The sequence below is a fragment of the Ornithodoros turicata genome, chromosome 5 (genome assembly GCF_037126465.1).
Source record: "Ornithodoros turicata isolate Travis chromosome 5, ASM3712646v1, whole genome shotgun sequence".
NCBI lineage: Eukaryota > Metazoa > Arthropoda > Arachnida > Ixodida > Argasidae > Ornithodoros > Ornithodoros turicata.
In genome coordinates, this window is record NC_088205.1 from 20,825,607 (window position 1) to 20,838,010 (window position 12,404).

The 12,404-nt window shown below is 46.4% G+C and overlaps 1 protein-coding gene across 1 annotated transcript in view; it reads left to right on the plus strand.

Annotated features, from left to right (window-relative positions):
• LOC135394178 (acid phosphatase type 7-like) overlaps positions 1–8,149 on the plus strand; it is a 28,812-nt gene extending 20,663 nt beyond the window's left edge. Inside the window, exons 5-12 of the mRNA XM_064624771.1 lie at positions 360–457; positions 3,816–3,887; positions 3,941–4,055; positions 4,792–4,905; positions 6,066–6,194; positions 6,326–6,397; positions 7,710–7,847; positions 7,976–8,149. Coding sequence (XP_064480841.1) covers positions 360–457; positions 3,816–3,887; positions 3,941–4,055; positions 4,792–4,905; positions 6,066–6,194; positions 6,326–6,397; positions 7,710–7,847; positions 7,976–8,098 — 861 coding nt within the window. The 3' untranslated portion in view covers positions 8,099–8,149. The remainder of the gene's footprint in view (positions 1–359; positions 458–3,815; positions 3,888–3,940; positions 4,056–4,791; positions 4,906–6,065; positions 6,195–6,325; positions 6,398–7,709; positions 7,848–7,975) is intronic.
• Positions 8,150–12,404: the final 4,255 nt, after the last annotated feature.

Sequence of the window (12,404 nt, forward strand, 5' to 3'; positions counted from 1 at the left end):
TAGACACCTACAACAAAATAGGCACCAACGTCGGAATAGGCATTTATAGGCACTATCAAAACCCCATAGGAGGTTCCCCAACACCCAATTCGTGCTCCTGTATTGAAAAGGCACTATTAGGATCACACGAAAAAAAGTGATTACTGTTGGATTCGTCGGACAGGTTCTTTTCCCGTGAGCTTCTGTTTTTACTTAATTGTTAAATAGGAACAGCAACATACGAACAATCTCTAACAGCTTCTTAGGCAGCATATTCAGTGAAGTAGTTAGCTGTCAGTACTTTATCGTGTACTTACGAAACTAAGTTTTCGTATACCGCCGACAAAGTTGTGTGTGATAAAAGCACATGTGTTGCGCAGGACGAAGGAAGAGTTGGAGACGAGTTCATGCGTCAGATTGAGACCATCGCAGCGTACGTACCCTACATGACGTGCGTAGGAAACCACGAAGAGGCCGAGTAAGCTTCCTTTTCTATTGTAACCCGAGGAGTTTGGGGAGTGTATCTTACCCGAAAAACTCGGACCCTTGTTTCCTATTTTAGGCATAATCCTGGCTTTCCATGCTAAAAATATCTCAAACAACAACAACTTTATTTTGAGATGATGGATGGGGAGTTTCATCGCCAGGGGCGATACTCTACCTCATTGCTGGTGGTGATGTGGGGAATTAAATAATAAGCTCGCAATAAGGATCGAAGTTCGATTGTGTCCAGGAAGGTCAAAAGAGCTTTGGGCGCAGAGCGTTGGTGGGCTGGATTCGACCAGGGACCAAGCAAGCAATTTTGATAGGAAGAAGGGGTCGAGAGTCCAGCTGACTAAGAGACTCGGAGAGTGCGGTTCGGGAAGGTTGGTAGTGTGCGCAATGAATTCCGCGCTAAAAGACCGCATTTTACCTCTAGGAAAATGGCCCAGTCATAGTAATCTCGCCTATCGTATTGTAACGTTACAAGGACATTTCTTGCGGTACGATCTCACTTAACCTCGATAGATTTTCAGGCTTTTCATATCCTACTACTTGCGTTACTGCACGGAAGTGCATGGCACAAACATGTTGCGCACTAATGTTCTCGTCATGCCCATCAAAATGTAACTTCAACATTGTGCAACATTGACAAGCTAGAGCTGTAGCGATCCGGCAATATTTTCCTCCTCGAGCTGCAGGCGTTGGGAGCGCATCGAAATTCCTCAAGTACTGATGCTCCACTCTATGTCAGCACGGGCACCGCGAATAAGAACGAAGAACGCGCAAAAGCACGGGGTGTTCCGCTTCGCTGATGGAGGAGTCTTACGCACATACTGAGAATATGCTGTTGTTCTCTTGTGAGTTTACGATTGGCTGCTACTATCCGTTACAGACCATAGCGAAGAAATTGTCACGGCCAAGCAGGGTGTCGAACCGAAACGTTTTTCGTTCCGGTTTTCGTTCCGGTTACATCATAAACGATCCGGTGCCGGTTCTGCTCCGGAGCAAAAAAATAACGGTTCATACCGGTTTTTAACCGGTTCCGCTTCTGCGGGGAATATTCATCCCCACAAAAAAAAAAAAAAAATCAATGTTATAAAATGTAAACCCGTTTATTCCGCATACATGGTATTTAATATTAATAGACAGCTGTGAAATTGGTAGCTCCTGGTTCCTGTAGGTTACTGTCTGCTCAAATGGGCTTTCTCCTATCTTGAAGCGCATACTACAAACGGACTTGTTTGTCGTGATGTCGTACGTAAAGTACTTCCTTGCTGGGTTGGAGCGATCGTGTCCCATCCGAATGTCTGTTGCTACCGTCTAGCCAGCAAGAACCACCGCACGAGTACGACGCAAATCGAGGAACACCTTCACTCACAAACGCGCACGACGGCTCTGTTTTTTTTTTTTTCCTTCGTGTCCTGTCCACAAAAGAGTTGCCAAATCGCACGGGCTTGCCCTCGCGTATACGTAAGTCTATTCAACTTAGCTGTTCTCAAACAAGGGACGCGTTGCGCGACATTACCGATAAAGAAGCCGTTATGCAGCCCCCTTAGGTCGCTGTTTAGTTGAGGAGAGTTTGGGGGGATCAAATTAAAACGAACACTACGGCACATTGCTAGAGAGTCACATGTACCTCGAAGTCTGTGTGCGTGCGCGAACAATAAACCATTACAAAGGGAGCCTAGGGGTCATGTATACCTACATACGTTCCTCCGTAACCGTAACCCTCGTATAGTATCCATGACATGACTTCAGAGCACACGACGTCTATTTCATTCGCCTATCCGTAGTCCAAACCGGCGAAGTTTTTTCTTGGACCGAAAACCGTTAAATATATTTTTCGGTTTCCCTCCTGAGCGAAAAAAACGTATACGGTTTCGATTCCGTTGCGGTTCGCACCAAAATAGCGGTTGTTTTCGGTTTTCGGTTCCGGTTTTCGGTTCGCTCCGACACCCTGCGGCCAAGTATTTTCCTCCTCGAAGAGAAACAGAATCTTTCAGCGCGAAAAATATTAAAGTTAGTGATTTTCCGTTTAGAAGCGCAAAATGTTTTTTTTTTTTTTTTCGTGACCGAAATCAAAATCCGGACTCCTAGGATCCGTTTATGAGGCACTCGTGACATCCGGGCTTCCGGTCATTAAAAAAGCAATCAGAAGTCGTCCTTTCATCCGCTTTCGAGGCGGGTAACAAAATATGACGCACAACAAAAGACGAGGATCTCACTAGATTAGAGTCAGTGTGTACATACAGGGTGTCCCAGAAAACGTGTCATTGAATTATAATAAAATAAACTACGCCACCTAGAATCATGCGGTCAACAGCATTTGTTCTTATTAGGTTTTTGCCACCTCCTAATGTGAATGTCATGTACTCCAAGTTTAATTATGTAAATATTTGCGAACTGAACTCGGAAATTTGCCAAGTAAAGGTCACTTTTTTATCCCACCAATATGAAGAGCGTTCGGAATTCACTCAAATCCATGATAATTCACAGTAATATTCACGAGCTATCCCATCGGAAAAAATAGCCGAATATCATGCTTTTCGGAGCACCGGACCATAGCGCGCGATGACTTTTTGAGCGCAATCGCCCTCAGTACGACGAAAGGAGGTTCCGAAGCCAGCCCACAGAGTGATAGTAGAAAAAGTAACAGTTCCTAAAATTGGGAGAGGGAAAGCATTATCCCAGCGAAAGTCGAACGTGATAAACCGTGCCTGTTTTATCTCTTTCTGCGATGTCGGGGAGGGCTGGGTTTCCAACCTCCTTTCGTCGGACTGACAAAGATTGCGCTGAAAAATTCATCGTGCGCTATTCTGTGAGAACCTCCGTAGAGCATGATGTTCGGCTATTTTTTCCGAAGGGATAGCTCCTGAATATCCCTGTCAATTATCATTAATTTGACTAAATTAGACACGCTCTTCACATTGGTGGGGTAAAAAGGTGACCTTTACTAGGCAAATTTCCGACTTAAGCTCGCAAAAATTTACATAATTAAACTTACGTTACACGACATTCACATCAGAAGGTGGCAAAAACCTAGTACGAACAAATGGCGTTGACCGCATGAATCTAGGTGGTGTAGTTTTTTTATTATAATTCAGTGACACGTTTTCTGGGACACCCTGTATACCAAGTGGTGGGAATAGCGTCGTCTTTTAATACGGCGAGGGCGTGATGCTACACCTTCGCTACATACTAAGCATTGTGCTATAGGTGGCTGTTCCCTGGAGCGAAGGGTATGCCTGGTTATCCATCGCATAGTTTTCGCTTATTTAGGGCTTTATAGTATACCAGTGAGCTTGAGAGAAGCGTCCTTGGCAATTTGTAATTGGTATGCCCTTCTCTGTCAGAAATTTCACCCACTATGACAAGCGTTTCTCGATGATGGACCAGGACGGGAACGCCAACAACTTCTTCTACAGGTGAGAAGGCAACGCCTAACGTCAACAACACAGACGGACTTCTTTTTGCGCAGCTTTGATGTGGGACCCGCCCACATCATCGAGCTATCCAGCGAGTTCTACTTCTTCTTGGAATACGGATGGAGACAGGCAGCGTCGCAGTACGACTGGCTCGTCAAAGATCTCAAGGTATCCGCATCAAGAAACTTGTGTATGATACCCATTTGCCGAACAACATATTTTATATATCATCATCATCATTCATAACCTAATTGTTGTTTTAAAAAAAAGTGACATTTCTGATAAGACGCATTCCATACACTGGGGACGTCTCAGGAATTGCCGAAAAAAGAGTTGCTTCGAATGTATAGCTCTTCCGAAAAAATATAACGCAGGTTACTGACGTCGAAGTCACGTGATAGAAGCACTAAAATTCACTTACAAATAGTATTACTTGGCATATCATAAGGAATACCAGATGTCACACGCAGTCATTCTATCTGTTCTTGACGTCTACTAGCCTGGTTGAACTCCTCTGACCTCAGAGCTTTTGCCATGAATGCGGAGATGTGAGCTTCACAGCACTACATCTCCGGTGGCCAACCGGATGAACTAGTATCCCCATCAGTTACGACGCACTCGCGTGCGTGTGATAGTATCTCATTTGCGTGTGTCATGTGTGTGTGTGCGAGTGTGTATGCCTCATCTTTTTCATCGCCATCCCACTCATATATTAACCCACATGCACTGAGGTATGGTACAGCAATTGTTGCGGTGAATCACCTCATCCCATCTTCATTCTTGTAGTAGTTGTTGTTGTTCACGCGAAAGCTTTTGTTCTTTAAGCGATCAAGCTATGAAGCGAATAATAGGGCAGAAAGAGATCTCGCTCAAACAAGTGAAAATGAACATGAACTGTGCGCAGAAAGCGAACCTTCCAGAGAATAGGAAACAGAGGCCGTGGATCATCGTGGCGGCTCATCGGCCCATGTATTGCACCGGCTTTTTCGACAGAGATTGCAGTAACAGCAACAGTGTGGTAAGTTATTGCTTGTCCACTCAACGAGGAGAACTATATAGAAAAAGAAAGCGATTGGAGAACGAGTTGCACTAGAGCTTCAGGTTTCAGAACTACTTACACAACTTATTAGTCCGGTCCATAGTTTCTTCGTTTCTTTAAATCCGTCGATTCTTTAAATCCGTGGCTTTAGACGTCCAAACTATACCGAGATTGCAGAGGGCGTAAAATGCTCATGCCGTGGTTGGACGTCGCGAGACAGCCATGATCATGAGCGACGCCATGGTCGGTGGATTCATGTTGCCCACCTGAGGATCCTTTAACGCGCGCTCAAATTTCAGCACGCGGCACACCATAATTAACGTCCATCGCGGAACACTCTATGAAAAAAGGGTGTGAAAAGGTGGTAACTTCTATAGTTACCACCTAGGTCAACATGGCGTCTGATAGAGGGTGTAAAAGGGTGGTAAAAGCAATTATCATATATCCAAATTGCTACAAAAAGCCGTACGCCCCCCCCCCCCCCCTTCGCTCACCCAATCAGAAGCTGTAACCCTATCATTCATAGGTAACAGTTAGAACTTTGCAACCTTTTAGGCGCAACATATGCGACAACTATTACCTCTTGAAAGGTGTAACTGCTCCACCCTTTTTTCTAAGAGTGAAGACGGCGTGCCTGAACAACTTATCCTAGGACGGAATTGATCCCGCAACATTGCGATCATGATACGCCGAGGCCGGTGGACGTCAAATTCTTTGACGATAAGTAATACGGTGAAGACCTTATGTTAGTATATTTTCCAGCAGGCACCCCTGGGGTCTTTTAGAAACATTTCTAGCCTAAAACAATGTTCCAACCGGCTCGATGAAAGATAGCGCCAAATGCAACGAACCCAATGTATTCACAACGGGTCAGTTCTCTATGCAAATTCCGGAAGGCAACCACGCTTATTTCACGGAAGGAATAAATGCGATAATCAGGGGTGAATTTTAAAGCACAGCTCGGCCCTTATTCTGTTGATTTTGCTCAAGGTCGTACGGGCAGCAATTATGTATGTAGTTAGCGAACGCATGTAACGTAAATAGGACCAATACGGGCAGCATCTGGCATAGTGCCCGAGTGAGTGGTCGGCTTCAACTCGAACACAACACCACACCAACATTTTTGGTGACATTTGTAGATGCGCAAGGGGTTCCCACTGTCTCACGCATTTGGCTTGGAAGACTTGCTGTACGAAAACGGCGTGGATCTCTACTTTGCCGGGCACCAACATTCCTACGAGAGACTTTGGCCAACGTACAATAACAAGGTGAACCACTTTTGTTTTCCAAAGAGAGAGCAACATTTCGAAAGCGCAAGTAGATCAGCCGCTCAATCAAATTGTTAATTTTCTTTCAATACCTCGTTGACTGTCTATATCCTTCGTCTTTTTTTCTGTAGGTGTACAACGGAAGTTACGAACAGCCCTACGTCAATCCGAGGGCAACCGTTCACGTCGTCACAGGAGCAGCCGTCAGTATTTCCTTGCCACATCGGATGAAATATACCTACGACTTTCGTGTTTGACGCACTGGTCGGCACGCGCATAATCAATTATGAGCTCGGTCCCATGACCTGTGGGAAATGTTACTTGGGGCATGGGGGGGGGGGAGGGGATAAACGTCCGCCAAGCGGAGATCGTAGAACACGAACATGAACAGATCTTATATGTCGTGTATTCACACGAGAGACATTCCCCCGAAAGCGGAAGATGCGAAAAGCGTCATAGCGTTCCGCTGTCACGTGAGCGCGTGTGTCTTCACGTACACTGCTAACCGTGGGGAGTATCCTGCGACACAGCCGCAAGATATTCCGTGGCAGACGACAGGAAAACACGCTGACGGTGTCGTCTGCTAAATGCGCAGTACGCTACTCCTGATATTCCGCGCCGTGTGAATGCTCAACATAACACGGGACGGAACATCGGCTCTGTGAGCAGTGTTTTCGCTTTTTCTTTCACTAGAATTTTTCGTGAGGATGTCGCTCGTGTGAGTACACGGATGGTGTCTTCGACTGGTCGCTCCGATACTCCGAGCCGGAGGAGTCGAGCCGAACGCGGCAAGTTCTAACACAGCAGAGGAGACGTGACTTGCGGTGTTGCCCTTCAAGTCAAAACGACGAGACGCAAAACGCGGAACATGACATGCATGGCGGAACAGAAGCACTACTCAGCGGAAGCAGGCGCAGTCACGTGGCCGGAAGCCAACCAGATTTGCCAACCGCTCCGACGGCGTTGGTGAGAGCACTCTAGAGCGCCAGGAGTTGGAGGAAATAACTTCAAATGAACCACTCGAGTGCAGTTAGAACGCCCTGTTTCGAGTAGTCGAAGATGAAACGTCGCTCCAGAGCGGTCGGAAGCAAGCACCAAGTGGAAGACACCATTAGAATGTTGTTTTTGTCACAGGGCAGGAAAAGCTGTTAGTTAAAGAAAAGCGCCCATAACCTTGCATAGGCAGGGTTTCTTTTTCTTTCTTTCTTTTTTGTCGGTGACGAATAGCTATGAAATCTTGAAGGGTTCGGCATAAGCACTGTCATATTTTAGCGCATTGATTTTGGGCGTGCGAAAAGTAAAGCATCAGTTTCACACTGACCTTATTGTCGTCCGTGTTTCTAACGGAGCCAAAAGGGACCCATTGGAATATACGGAGCTCGATTGCCTTTAGGTTGCATTTTTGAAGCGAACAGACAGCAAACGCGGTAGTGTGAAATGGGCATTAGAGTGCTAACATTCCACAGCGCGTTACATTTTGTGTATCTCGAAGGAAAAAAAATTCCTCTTTCGCAGGGATGTGATGAAGGCTTGTCCCCCTTCATGGAGATACCTCAAGCGTGGAGTGCTAAGCGAATCCTGGACTACGGCTACATGTCCATGACACTATTGAATGGCACACACGTTGCGCTCGAGCAAATATCAACGAGCAACGTAAGTTTCACCTAACTCTGATGTGTTTCAACTGCGAAGTCACCAAAGTCTGCTTATTTTGACCTGAGCCAAAAATAGCCGTTGCTTAATTTGAACAGTTCTCGACGCACGTTCTATTCGTATTTCAGCCTGGTCAAGTGGTCGACGCTGTCACACTCGTCAAAGACGGCCCTTATCCAGCTTGGTATCAACGTGAGGACGGCAATCAAGTCAACATCCCTACTAAGCAAAATTATTGGAGAAGCAGTTGAAGAAAAGAGAAAAGCTCAGTGAGACAAAGAAAATAAATTTTGTATCAGCTATGTGGCAGTCTTTAATAATGATAATGTGACGTCACCCTTTGTCGCTGCGTTAACGGTCACGAAAACAAAATCCACGAACAAGGGATACACTGGGCGAATGGGCACCCCCGGAGGCGAGGAGGAATCACACCGACGGAATGAAGTAGCGATAACAAATATAATTTAATATGTAGACGCTAAAGTGATGGTAGCAATAGTAGAAACAAACAAAATTAACACGGTTGAGCACTCTAGTATGAGCGAAGCGCTCGGCGTCCGAACTGTCCCAGCTCTGAGAAGAAATGACTGACCATGACGCCATTCAAAACTGCCATTTGGCCCTGTTGGTGAGTGGCTGAATTCACAATTAAAAACTTCTGAACAGGTACGGACAACACACCCTGTCCCACACCCTGTTGGTCCGACCCTGTTCAAACGTTTTTAGTGCTCATTCCCCGGGCCGCAGACGAGGTTGTAGAGGATAGACTTGGAAGATAACTCCAGAGGTGACGTACATTCCGGCTCTCCTCGCTCAGGCTTTCGGTTGCCGGTTCCGTTGATATTCCTTGAGCCCGGTCTCAGCTCCTTGTCCACGACCCGAGTCCAGCGGTAGCGGCAACGGTGGACAACGGCGGTTGACCTACTACCCTACTTGGAGACGGGGCCCTTGCCGCGCTCGTCTGTCCATAGTAGTCTGTCCATAGGACTGTGGAGACTGAAGTAGCTGATGTACTTGGGGAGTTTACTAATATGAAAGAAACGGACGGCCTCCAAACTGTTCCGATTTCTTCCCTACCGGACCATTGTCCACGACGTGTCAAGGTCAGTGAAAGCGAAACGTGAAGGGTTATATTTTGTTCCCCCGCTCAGCAAGCACCCAGGATGCAATGCGTGCGCAAAGAGCATTGGGGGGAGGGGGGATATGTTTATTAAGAAAAAGAGAAAGGAAAGGTGAGCCAGACGGAGGTCGGCTTGCTATTAAAAAAAAGGTAAATGGGGAAGAAAAAGAAGAAAAGAGAAGAAAAGGAAAAGACAAAGAAGAAGAGCACTGGGATTTTCTGAACCCGTCTATGGAATATATGCTCTAAGCTTATGCCATCCGGAGGAACGCACAGACTATCAATAGCGTTTTAAAACGTGCCAGTTTAACGTGGATTTGAACTGAATTTCACGCAAGCGGGTGGGGGTGGGGGGGGGGTACTTGTCCGTTCCGCACGAGAACACAGAATCTGAGTCTTGCGTCTTCCTTCCTACAGAAGCTGCTGCCTTAGCGAAGTAACTTCATGAGCAGGCGAAAGACAACTGTAGGCTACGAAGACGGCCATCATATTTTCTTCTTTTTTCTAGCGCTGCTATCCCGAATTCAAAATGGGCCACACCCAAGTACCAGTACAATCAGTGATATTCCTAGGATTGTTACCTCGGGGTGATGGGAGGGAGGTGTTGACGCCCATATCTGCTGCTTATGCGCAGGGCTATACACGTTACCCAAAAAAGGAAATGTATACTAGAGCACTGCATGGGCCCGGGCTTACCCGAAAGCCCGAGCCCGGCCCGGGCTTTGCGTTCTTTATGCGGGCCTGGGCCGGGCTCGGATTTCAGCCACCGGGCCCGGGCCGGGTACGGGTTTAACAACACCGGCCATGGTCCTGCATGTACGGGAACATATTTCGCGAGACTGGACAGCTGAATTTTCATGTCACTTTTTTTTTGTCCCATTGGGTATGGGGTATCATGGTATTATCATGTGAGAACTATCACTTTTTATATGCAATCATACTTATTTCGTGTAATGGGTCTGGAATTCACACGTGCACTCACATACATTTGGGGACGATTGATGTTGCGGGCGCGCTGAGGGTCAGTTAGGTTAGGTGTTGGGACATGTTTCGTTCGCGTCAGAGTTCGAGAAAGGTGAACTAACACCTGTGCATGCGCACCGGTGTTAGGTAACCGCAGGGGACCTAACCTTAGGGAACCGCAAGGTACATACATATCGCCCACACGCCGCTGCACCTTGCCTTCCCAATCAAGCAAGCACAAAGCACAGAGCGGCTTGCCGGCAGAGACACACAGAGCCACCTCTTTCGAGCGTACCTCCTTATTATCCACCAATTAGCTGCGTCCTTTTCCTCGCTGCGCTGTGCCCTTTAGTAAATCTAAATACGCCTCCGGGCCTCGAGACACATATAGAGCACATATACCGCATAGCTCCGCTTTTGCGTTTTTGGACTTTCTGACCCGTATTTCGGGGAGGTGTTACAAGATTTGGGGGGGGGGGGGGGGTCTACATCATCAATACTATTTGTTGTTGTTGTTGGGGGGGGGGGGGGGTTAGGAGTGCGGAAGGGGGGTGCTGGGGAAATCCCTGAGCACAAAGTGTCGCTTTCCACGCAAGGCGACTCGTTAGGACTGCTCTGTCTTGGCGGAAATTGCATTCATCTTGGCGAGACGCTTTCGTCACTTACTGTCCTCTTCATTCGCTTCAGACGTGCCATTCTCGACCTCTTCTTATTGTCCTATTGCTAACCGGACATCTATAGTCTTGTCGGCTTCGTGTTTTCAATTACGGAACGACCATAAACAAACGTAGCAGCGTGAAGAACCGCCTTTAAATTTCCCTGGTTGCACGAGCACAAACTCTCCCATCAGAGTTTTCAAGCGCCCTCATAAAACCCGAGTCCGAGAGACTTTAAGATCCCAGCGGTCCCCATTTTCTCTCTACGACGTGCTTGGATTGATGTCACTACCAATCTGTCCAGCCTTTGTTCGTCGAACAACCTGAGAATCCCAGAGGGTTGATAAAAGCTCCAAGTGCTTTACGAAGTTTGCGGTAAATCCTTTAAAAGAATTAAGGTCTTGAGATTTTCCCCGAGTGGGTACCTCTGTGACGACACTTTCCGGTGAAACCAGTCTGCAGATTTTCCCGTATTTTTCTCGAATTCATTTCAAGAGCACCACAAAAAAGCCGGAAAATTCGGCAACATACGCGCACCTAGCAATGTTTAGACGAAACGCATTTCACCATGTTTATTGAGCAAAAATTCAGTTTTACCTTTCGGTGGCACGTTTCAACCTACATCAGTCGACGATTAAAAAATCTCCGAATTTGGCATATAAACCGAATGTGGCCGATTACGATATACATAACAATTAGAGTTACAAGGGACAGCTACCGTGACGCCATATTTGGATGATTCTAAAGCGCTTGTGTGCTCTCTGGTACTAGTTATTTGCGCCAAAGTAGAATGGGTTTATAGTCGCCACAATCGAATCACCACTCTTTAGCGGAGCAAGATTTCCATGGCTAAAAATTCTACCCGTCTGCACGCGAAATACTTACTGGCGAGGATTTAAAACGCGTTTTCGTCACAGTAAATAAGAAAAACTCTTTCCACACAGCCAAATAAATACAGAGTGTTTGGGTCAGCCGTCGCTGAGGGCCTATCATTTGCCGACCGACCATTGTTCAATCCGGGAACATATGCAGGAAGCCACGCAATTTTGAGCAATCCCGTACTCGGTGGTTTGTTTGTTTGTTTGTAACAAAAAAAAAGAAGAGATGAGAAATTGCTCGGTGGTATAGTGCCAGGAACTTATTGGGGAGTGCGATAAAAGGTCATATATAGAAGGCCATAAGGTCATAAGGTCATAAAAGGCCATATATATATATATATATATATATATATATATATATACACGGCGCATACCTTTTAGCGCACCTATATGCCACATACCAGTTCAGACTCGTGGGTGGAATCGAATACATATATTTTTTCGATTCCACACACGAGTGTGAACCGGTTTAAACCCGCGCTTCTTTTTCACAATGATCTCTCCAGCGTAACGAAATATTTGACACGGTACCAGCAAAACGCAAAATGAATCACGTGAGCCAACAGAACCAGGTATTTCTGTCCCTCCACCAACCCAGAGATTTTCACCTTCTGCCGTTTTTAGCCTTTCTGGCTCGTACTTTGGAGGGGCATAGGGGATGCTGGGAAAATCCCGGAATTGTGCCCGGAATTGAAGCGTATGTTTGGTATGGCATCCGCCAGAAGGAAAACGTACGAATGGAGATGGGTCCGAGGCGGCAAAATTTTCGCTAGGAAGTCTGACGGGTCACCTGTGATTCACATTCGTTGTGAAACTGATGTTGAGAGAATATCGTGAAAGAAGCAAATGTTACGCATATTGTTATGAAAGTGGAGTGGTTGCTACCTACCCGACCTTTTGTCTTTGTTTGTTTATTTGTAAGTTCTTTTTTTATGATATA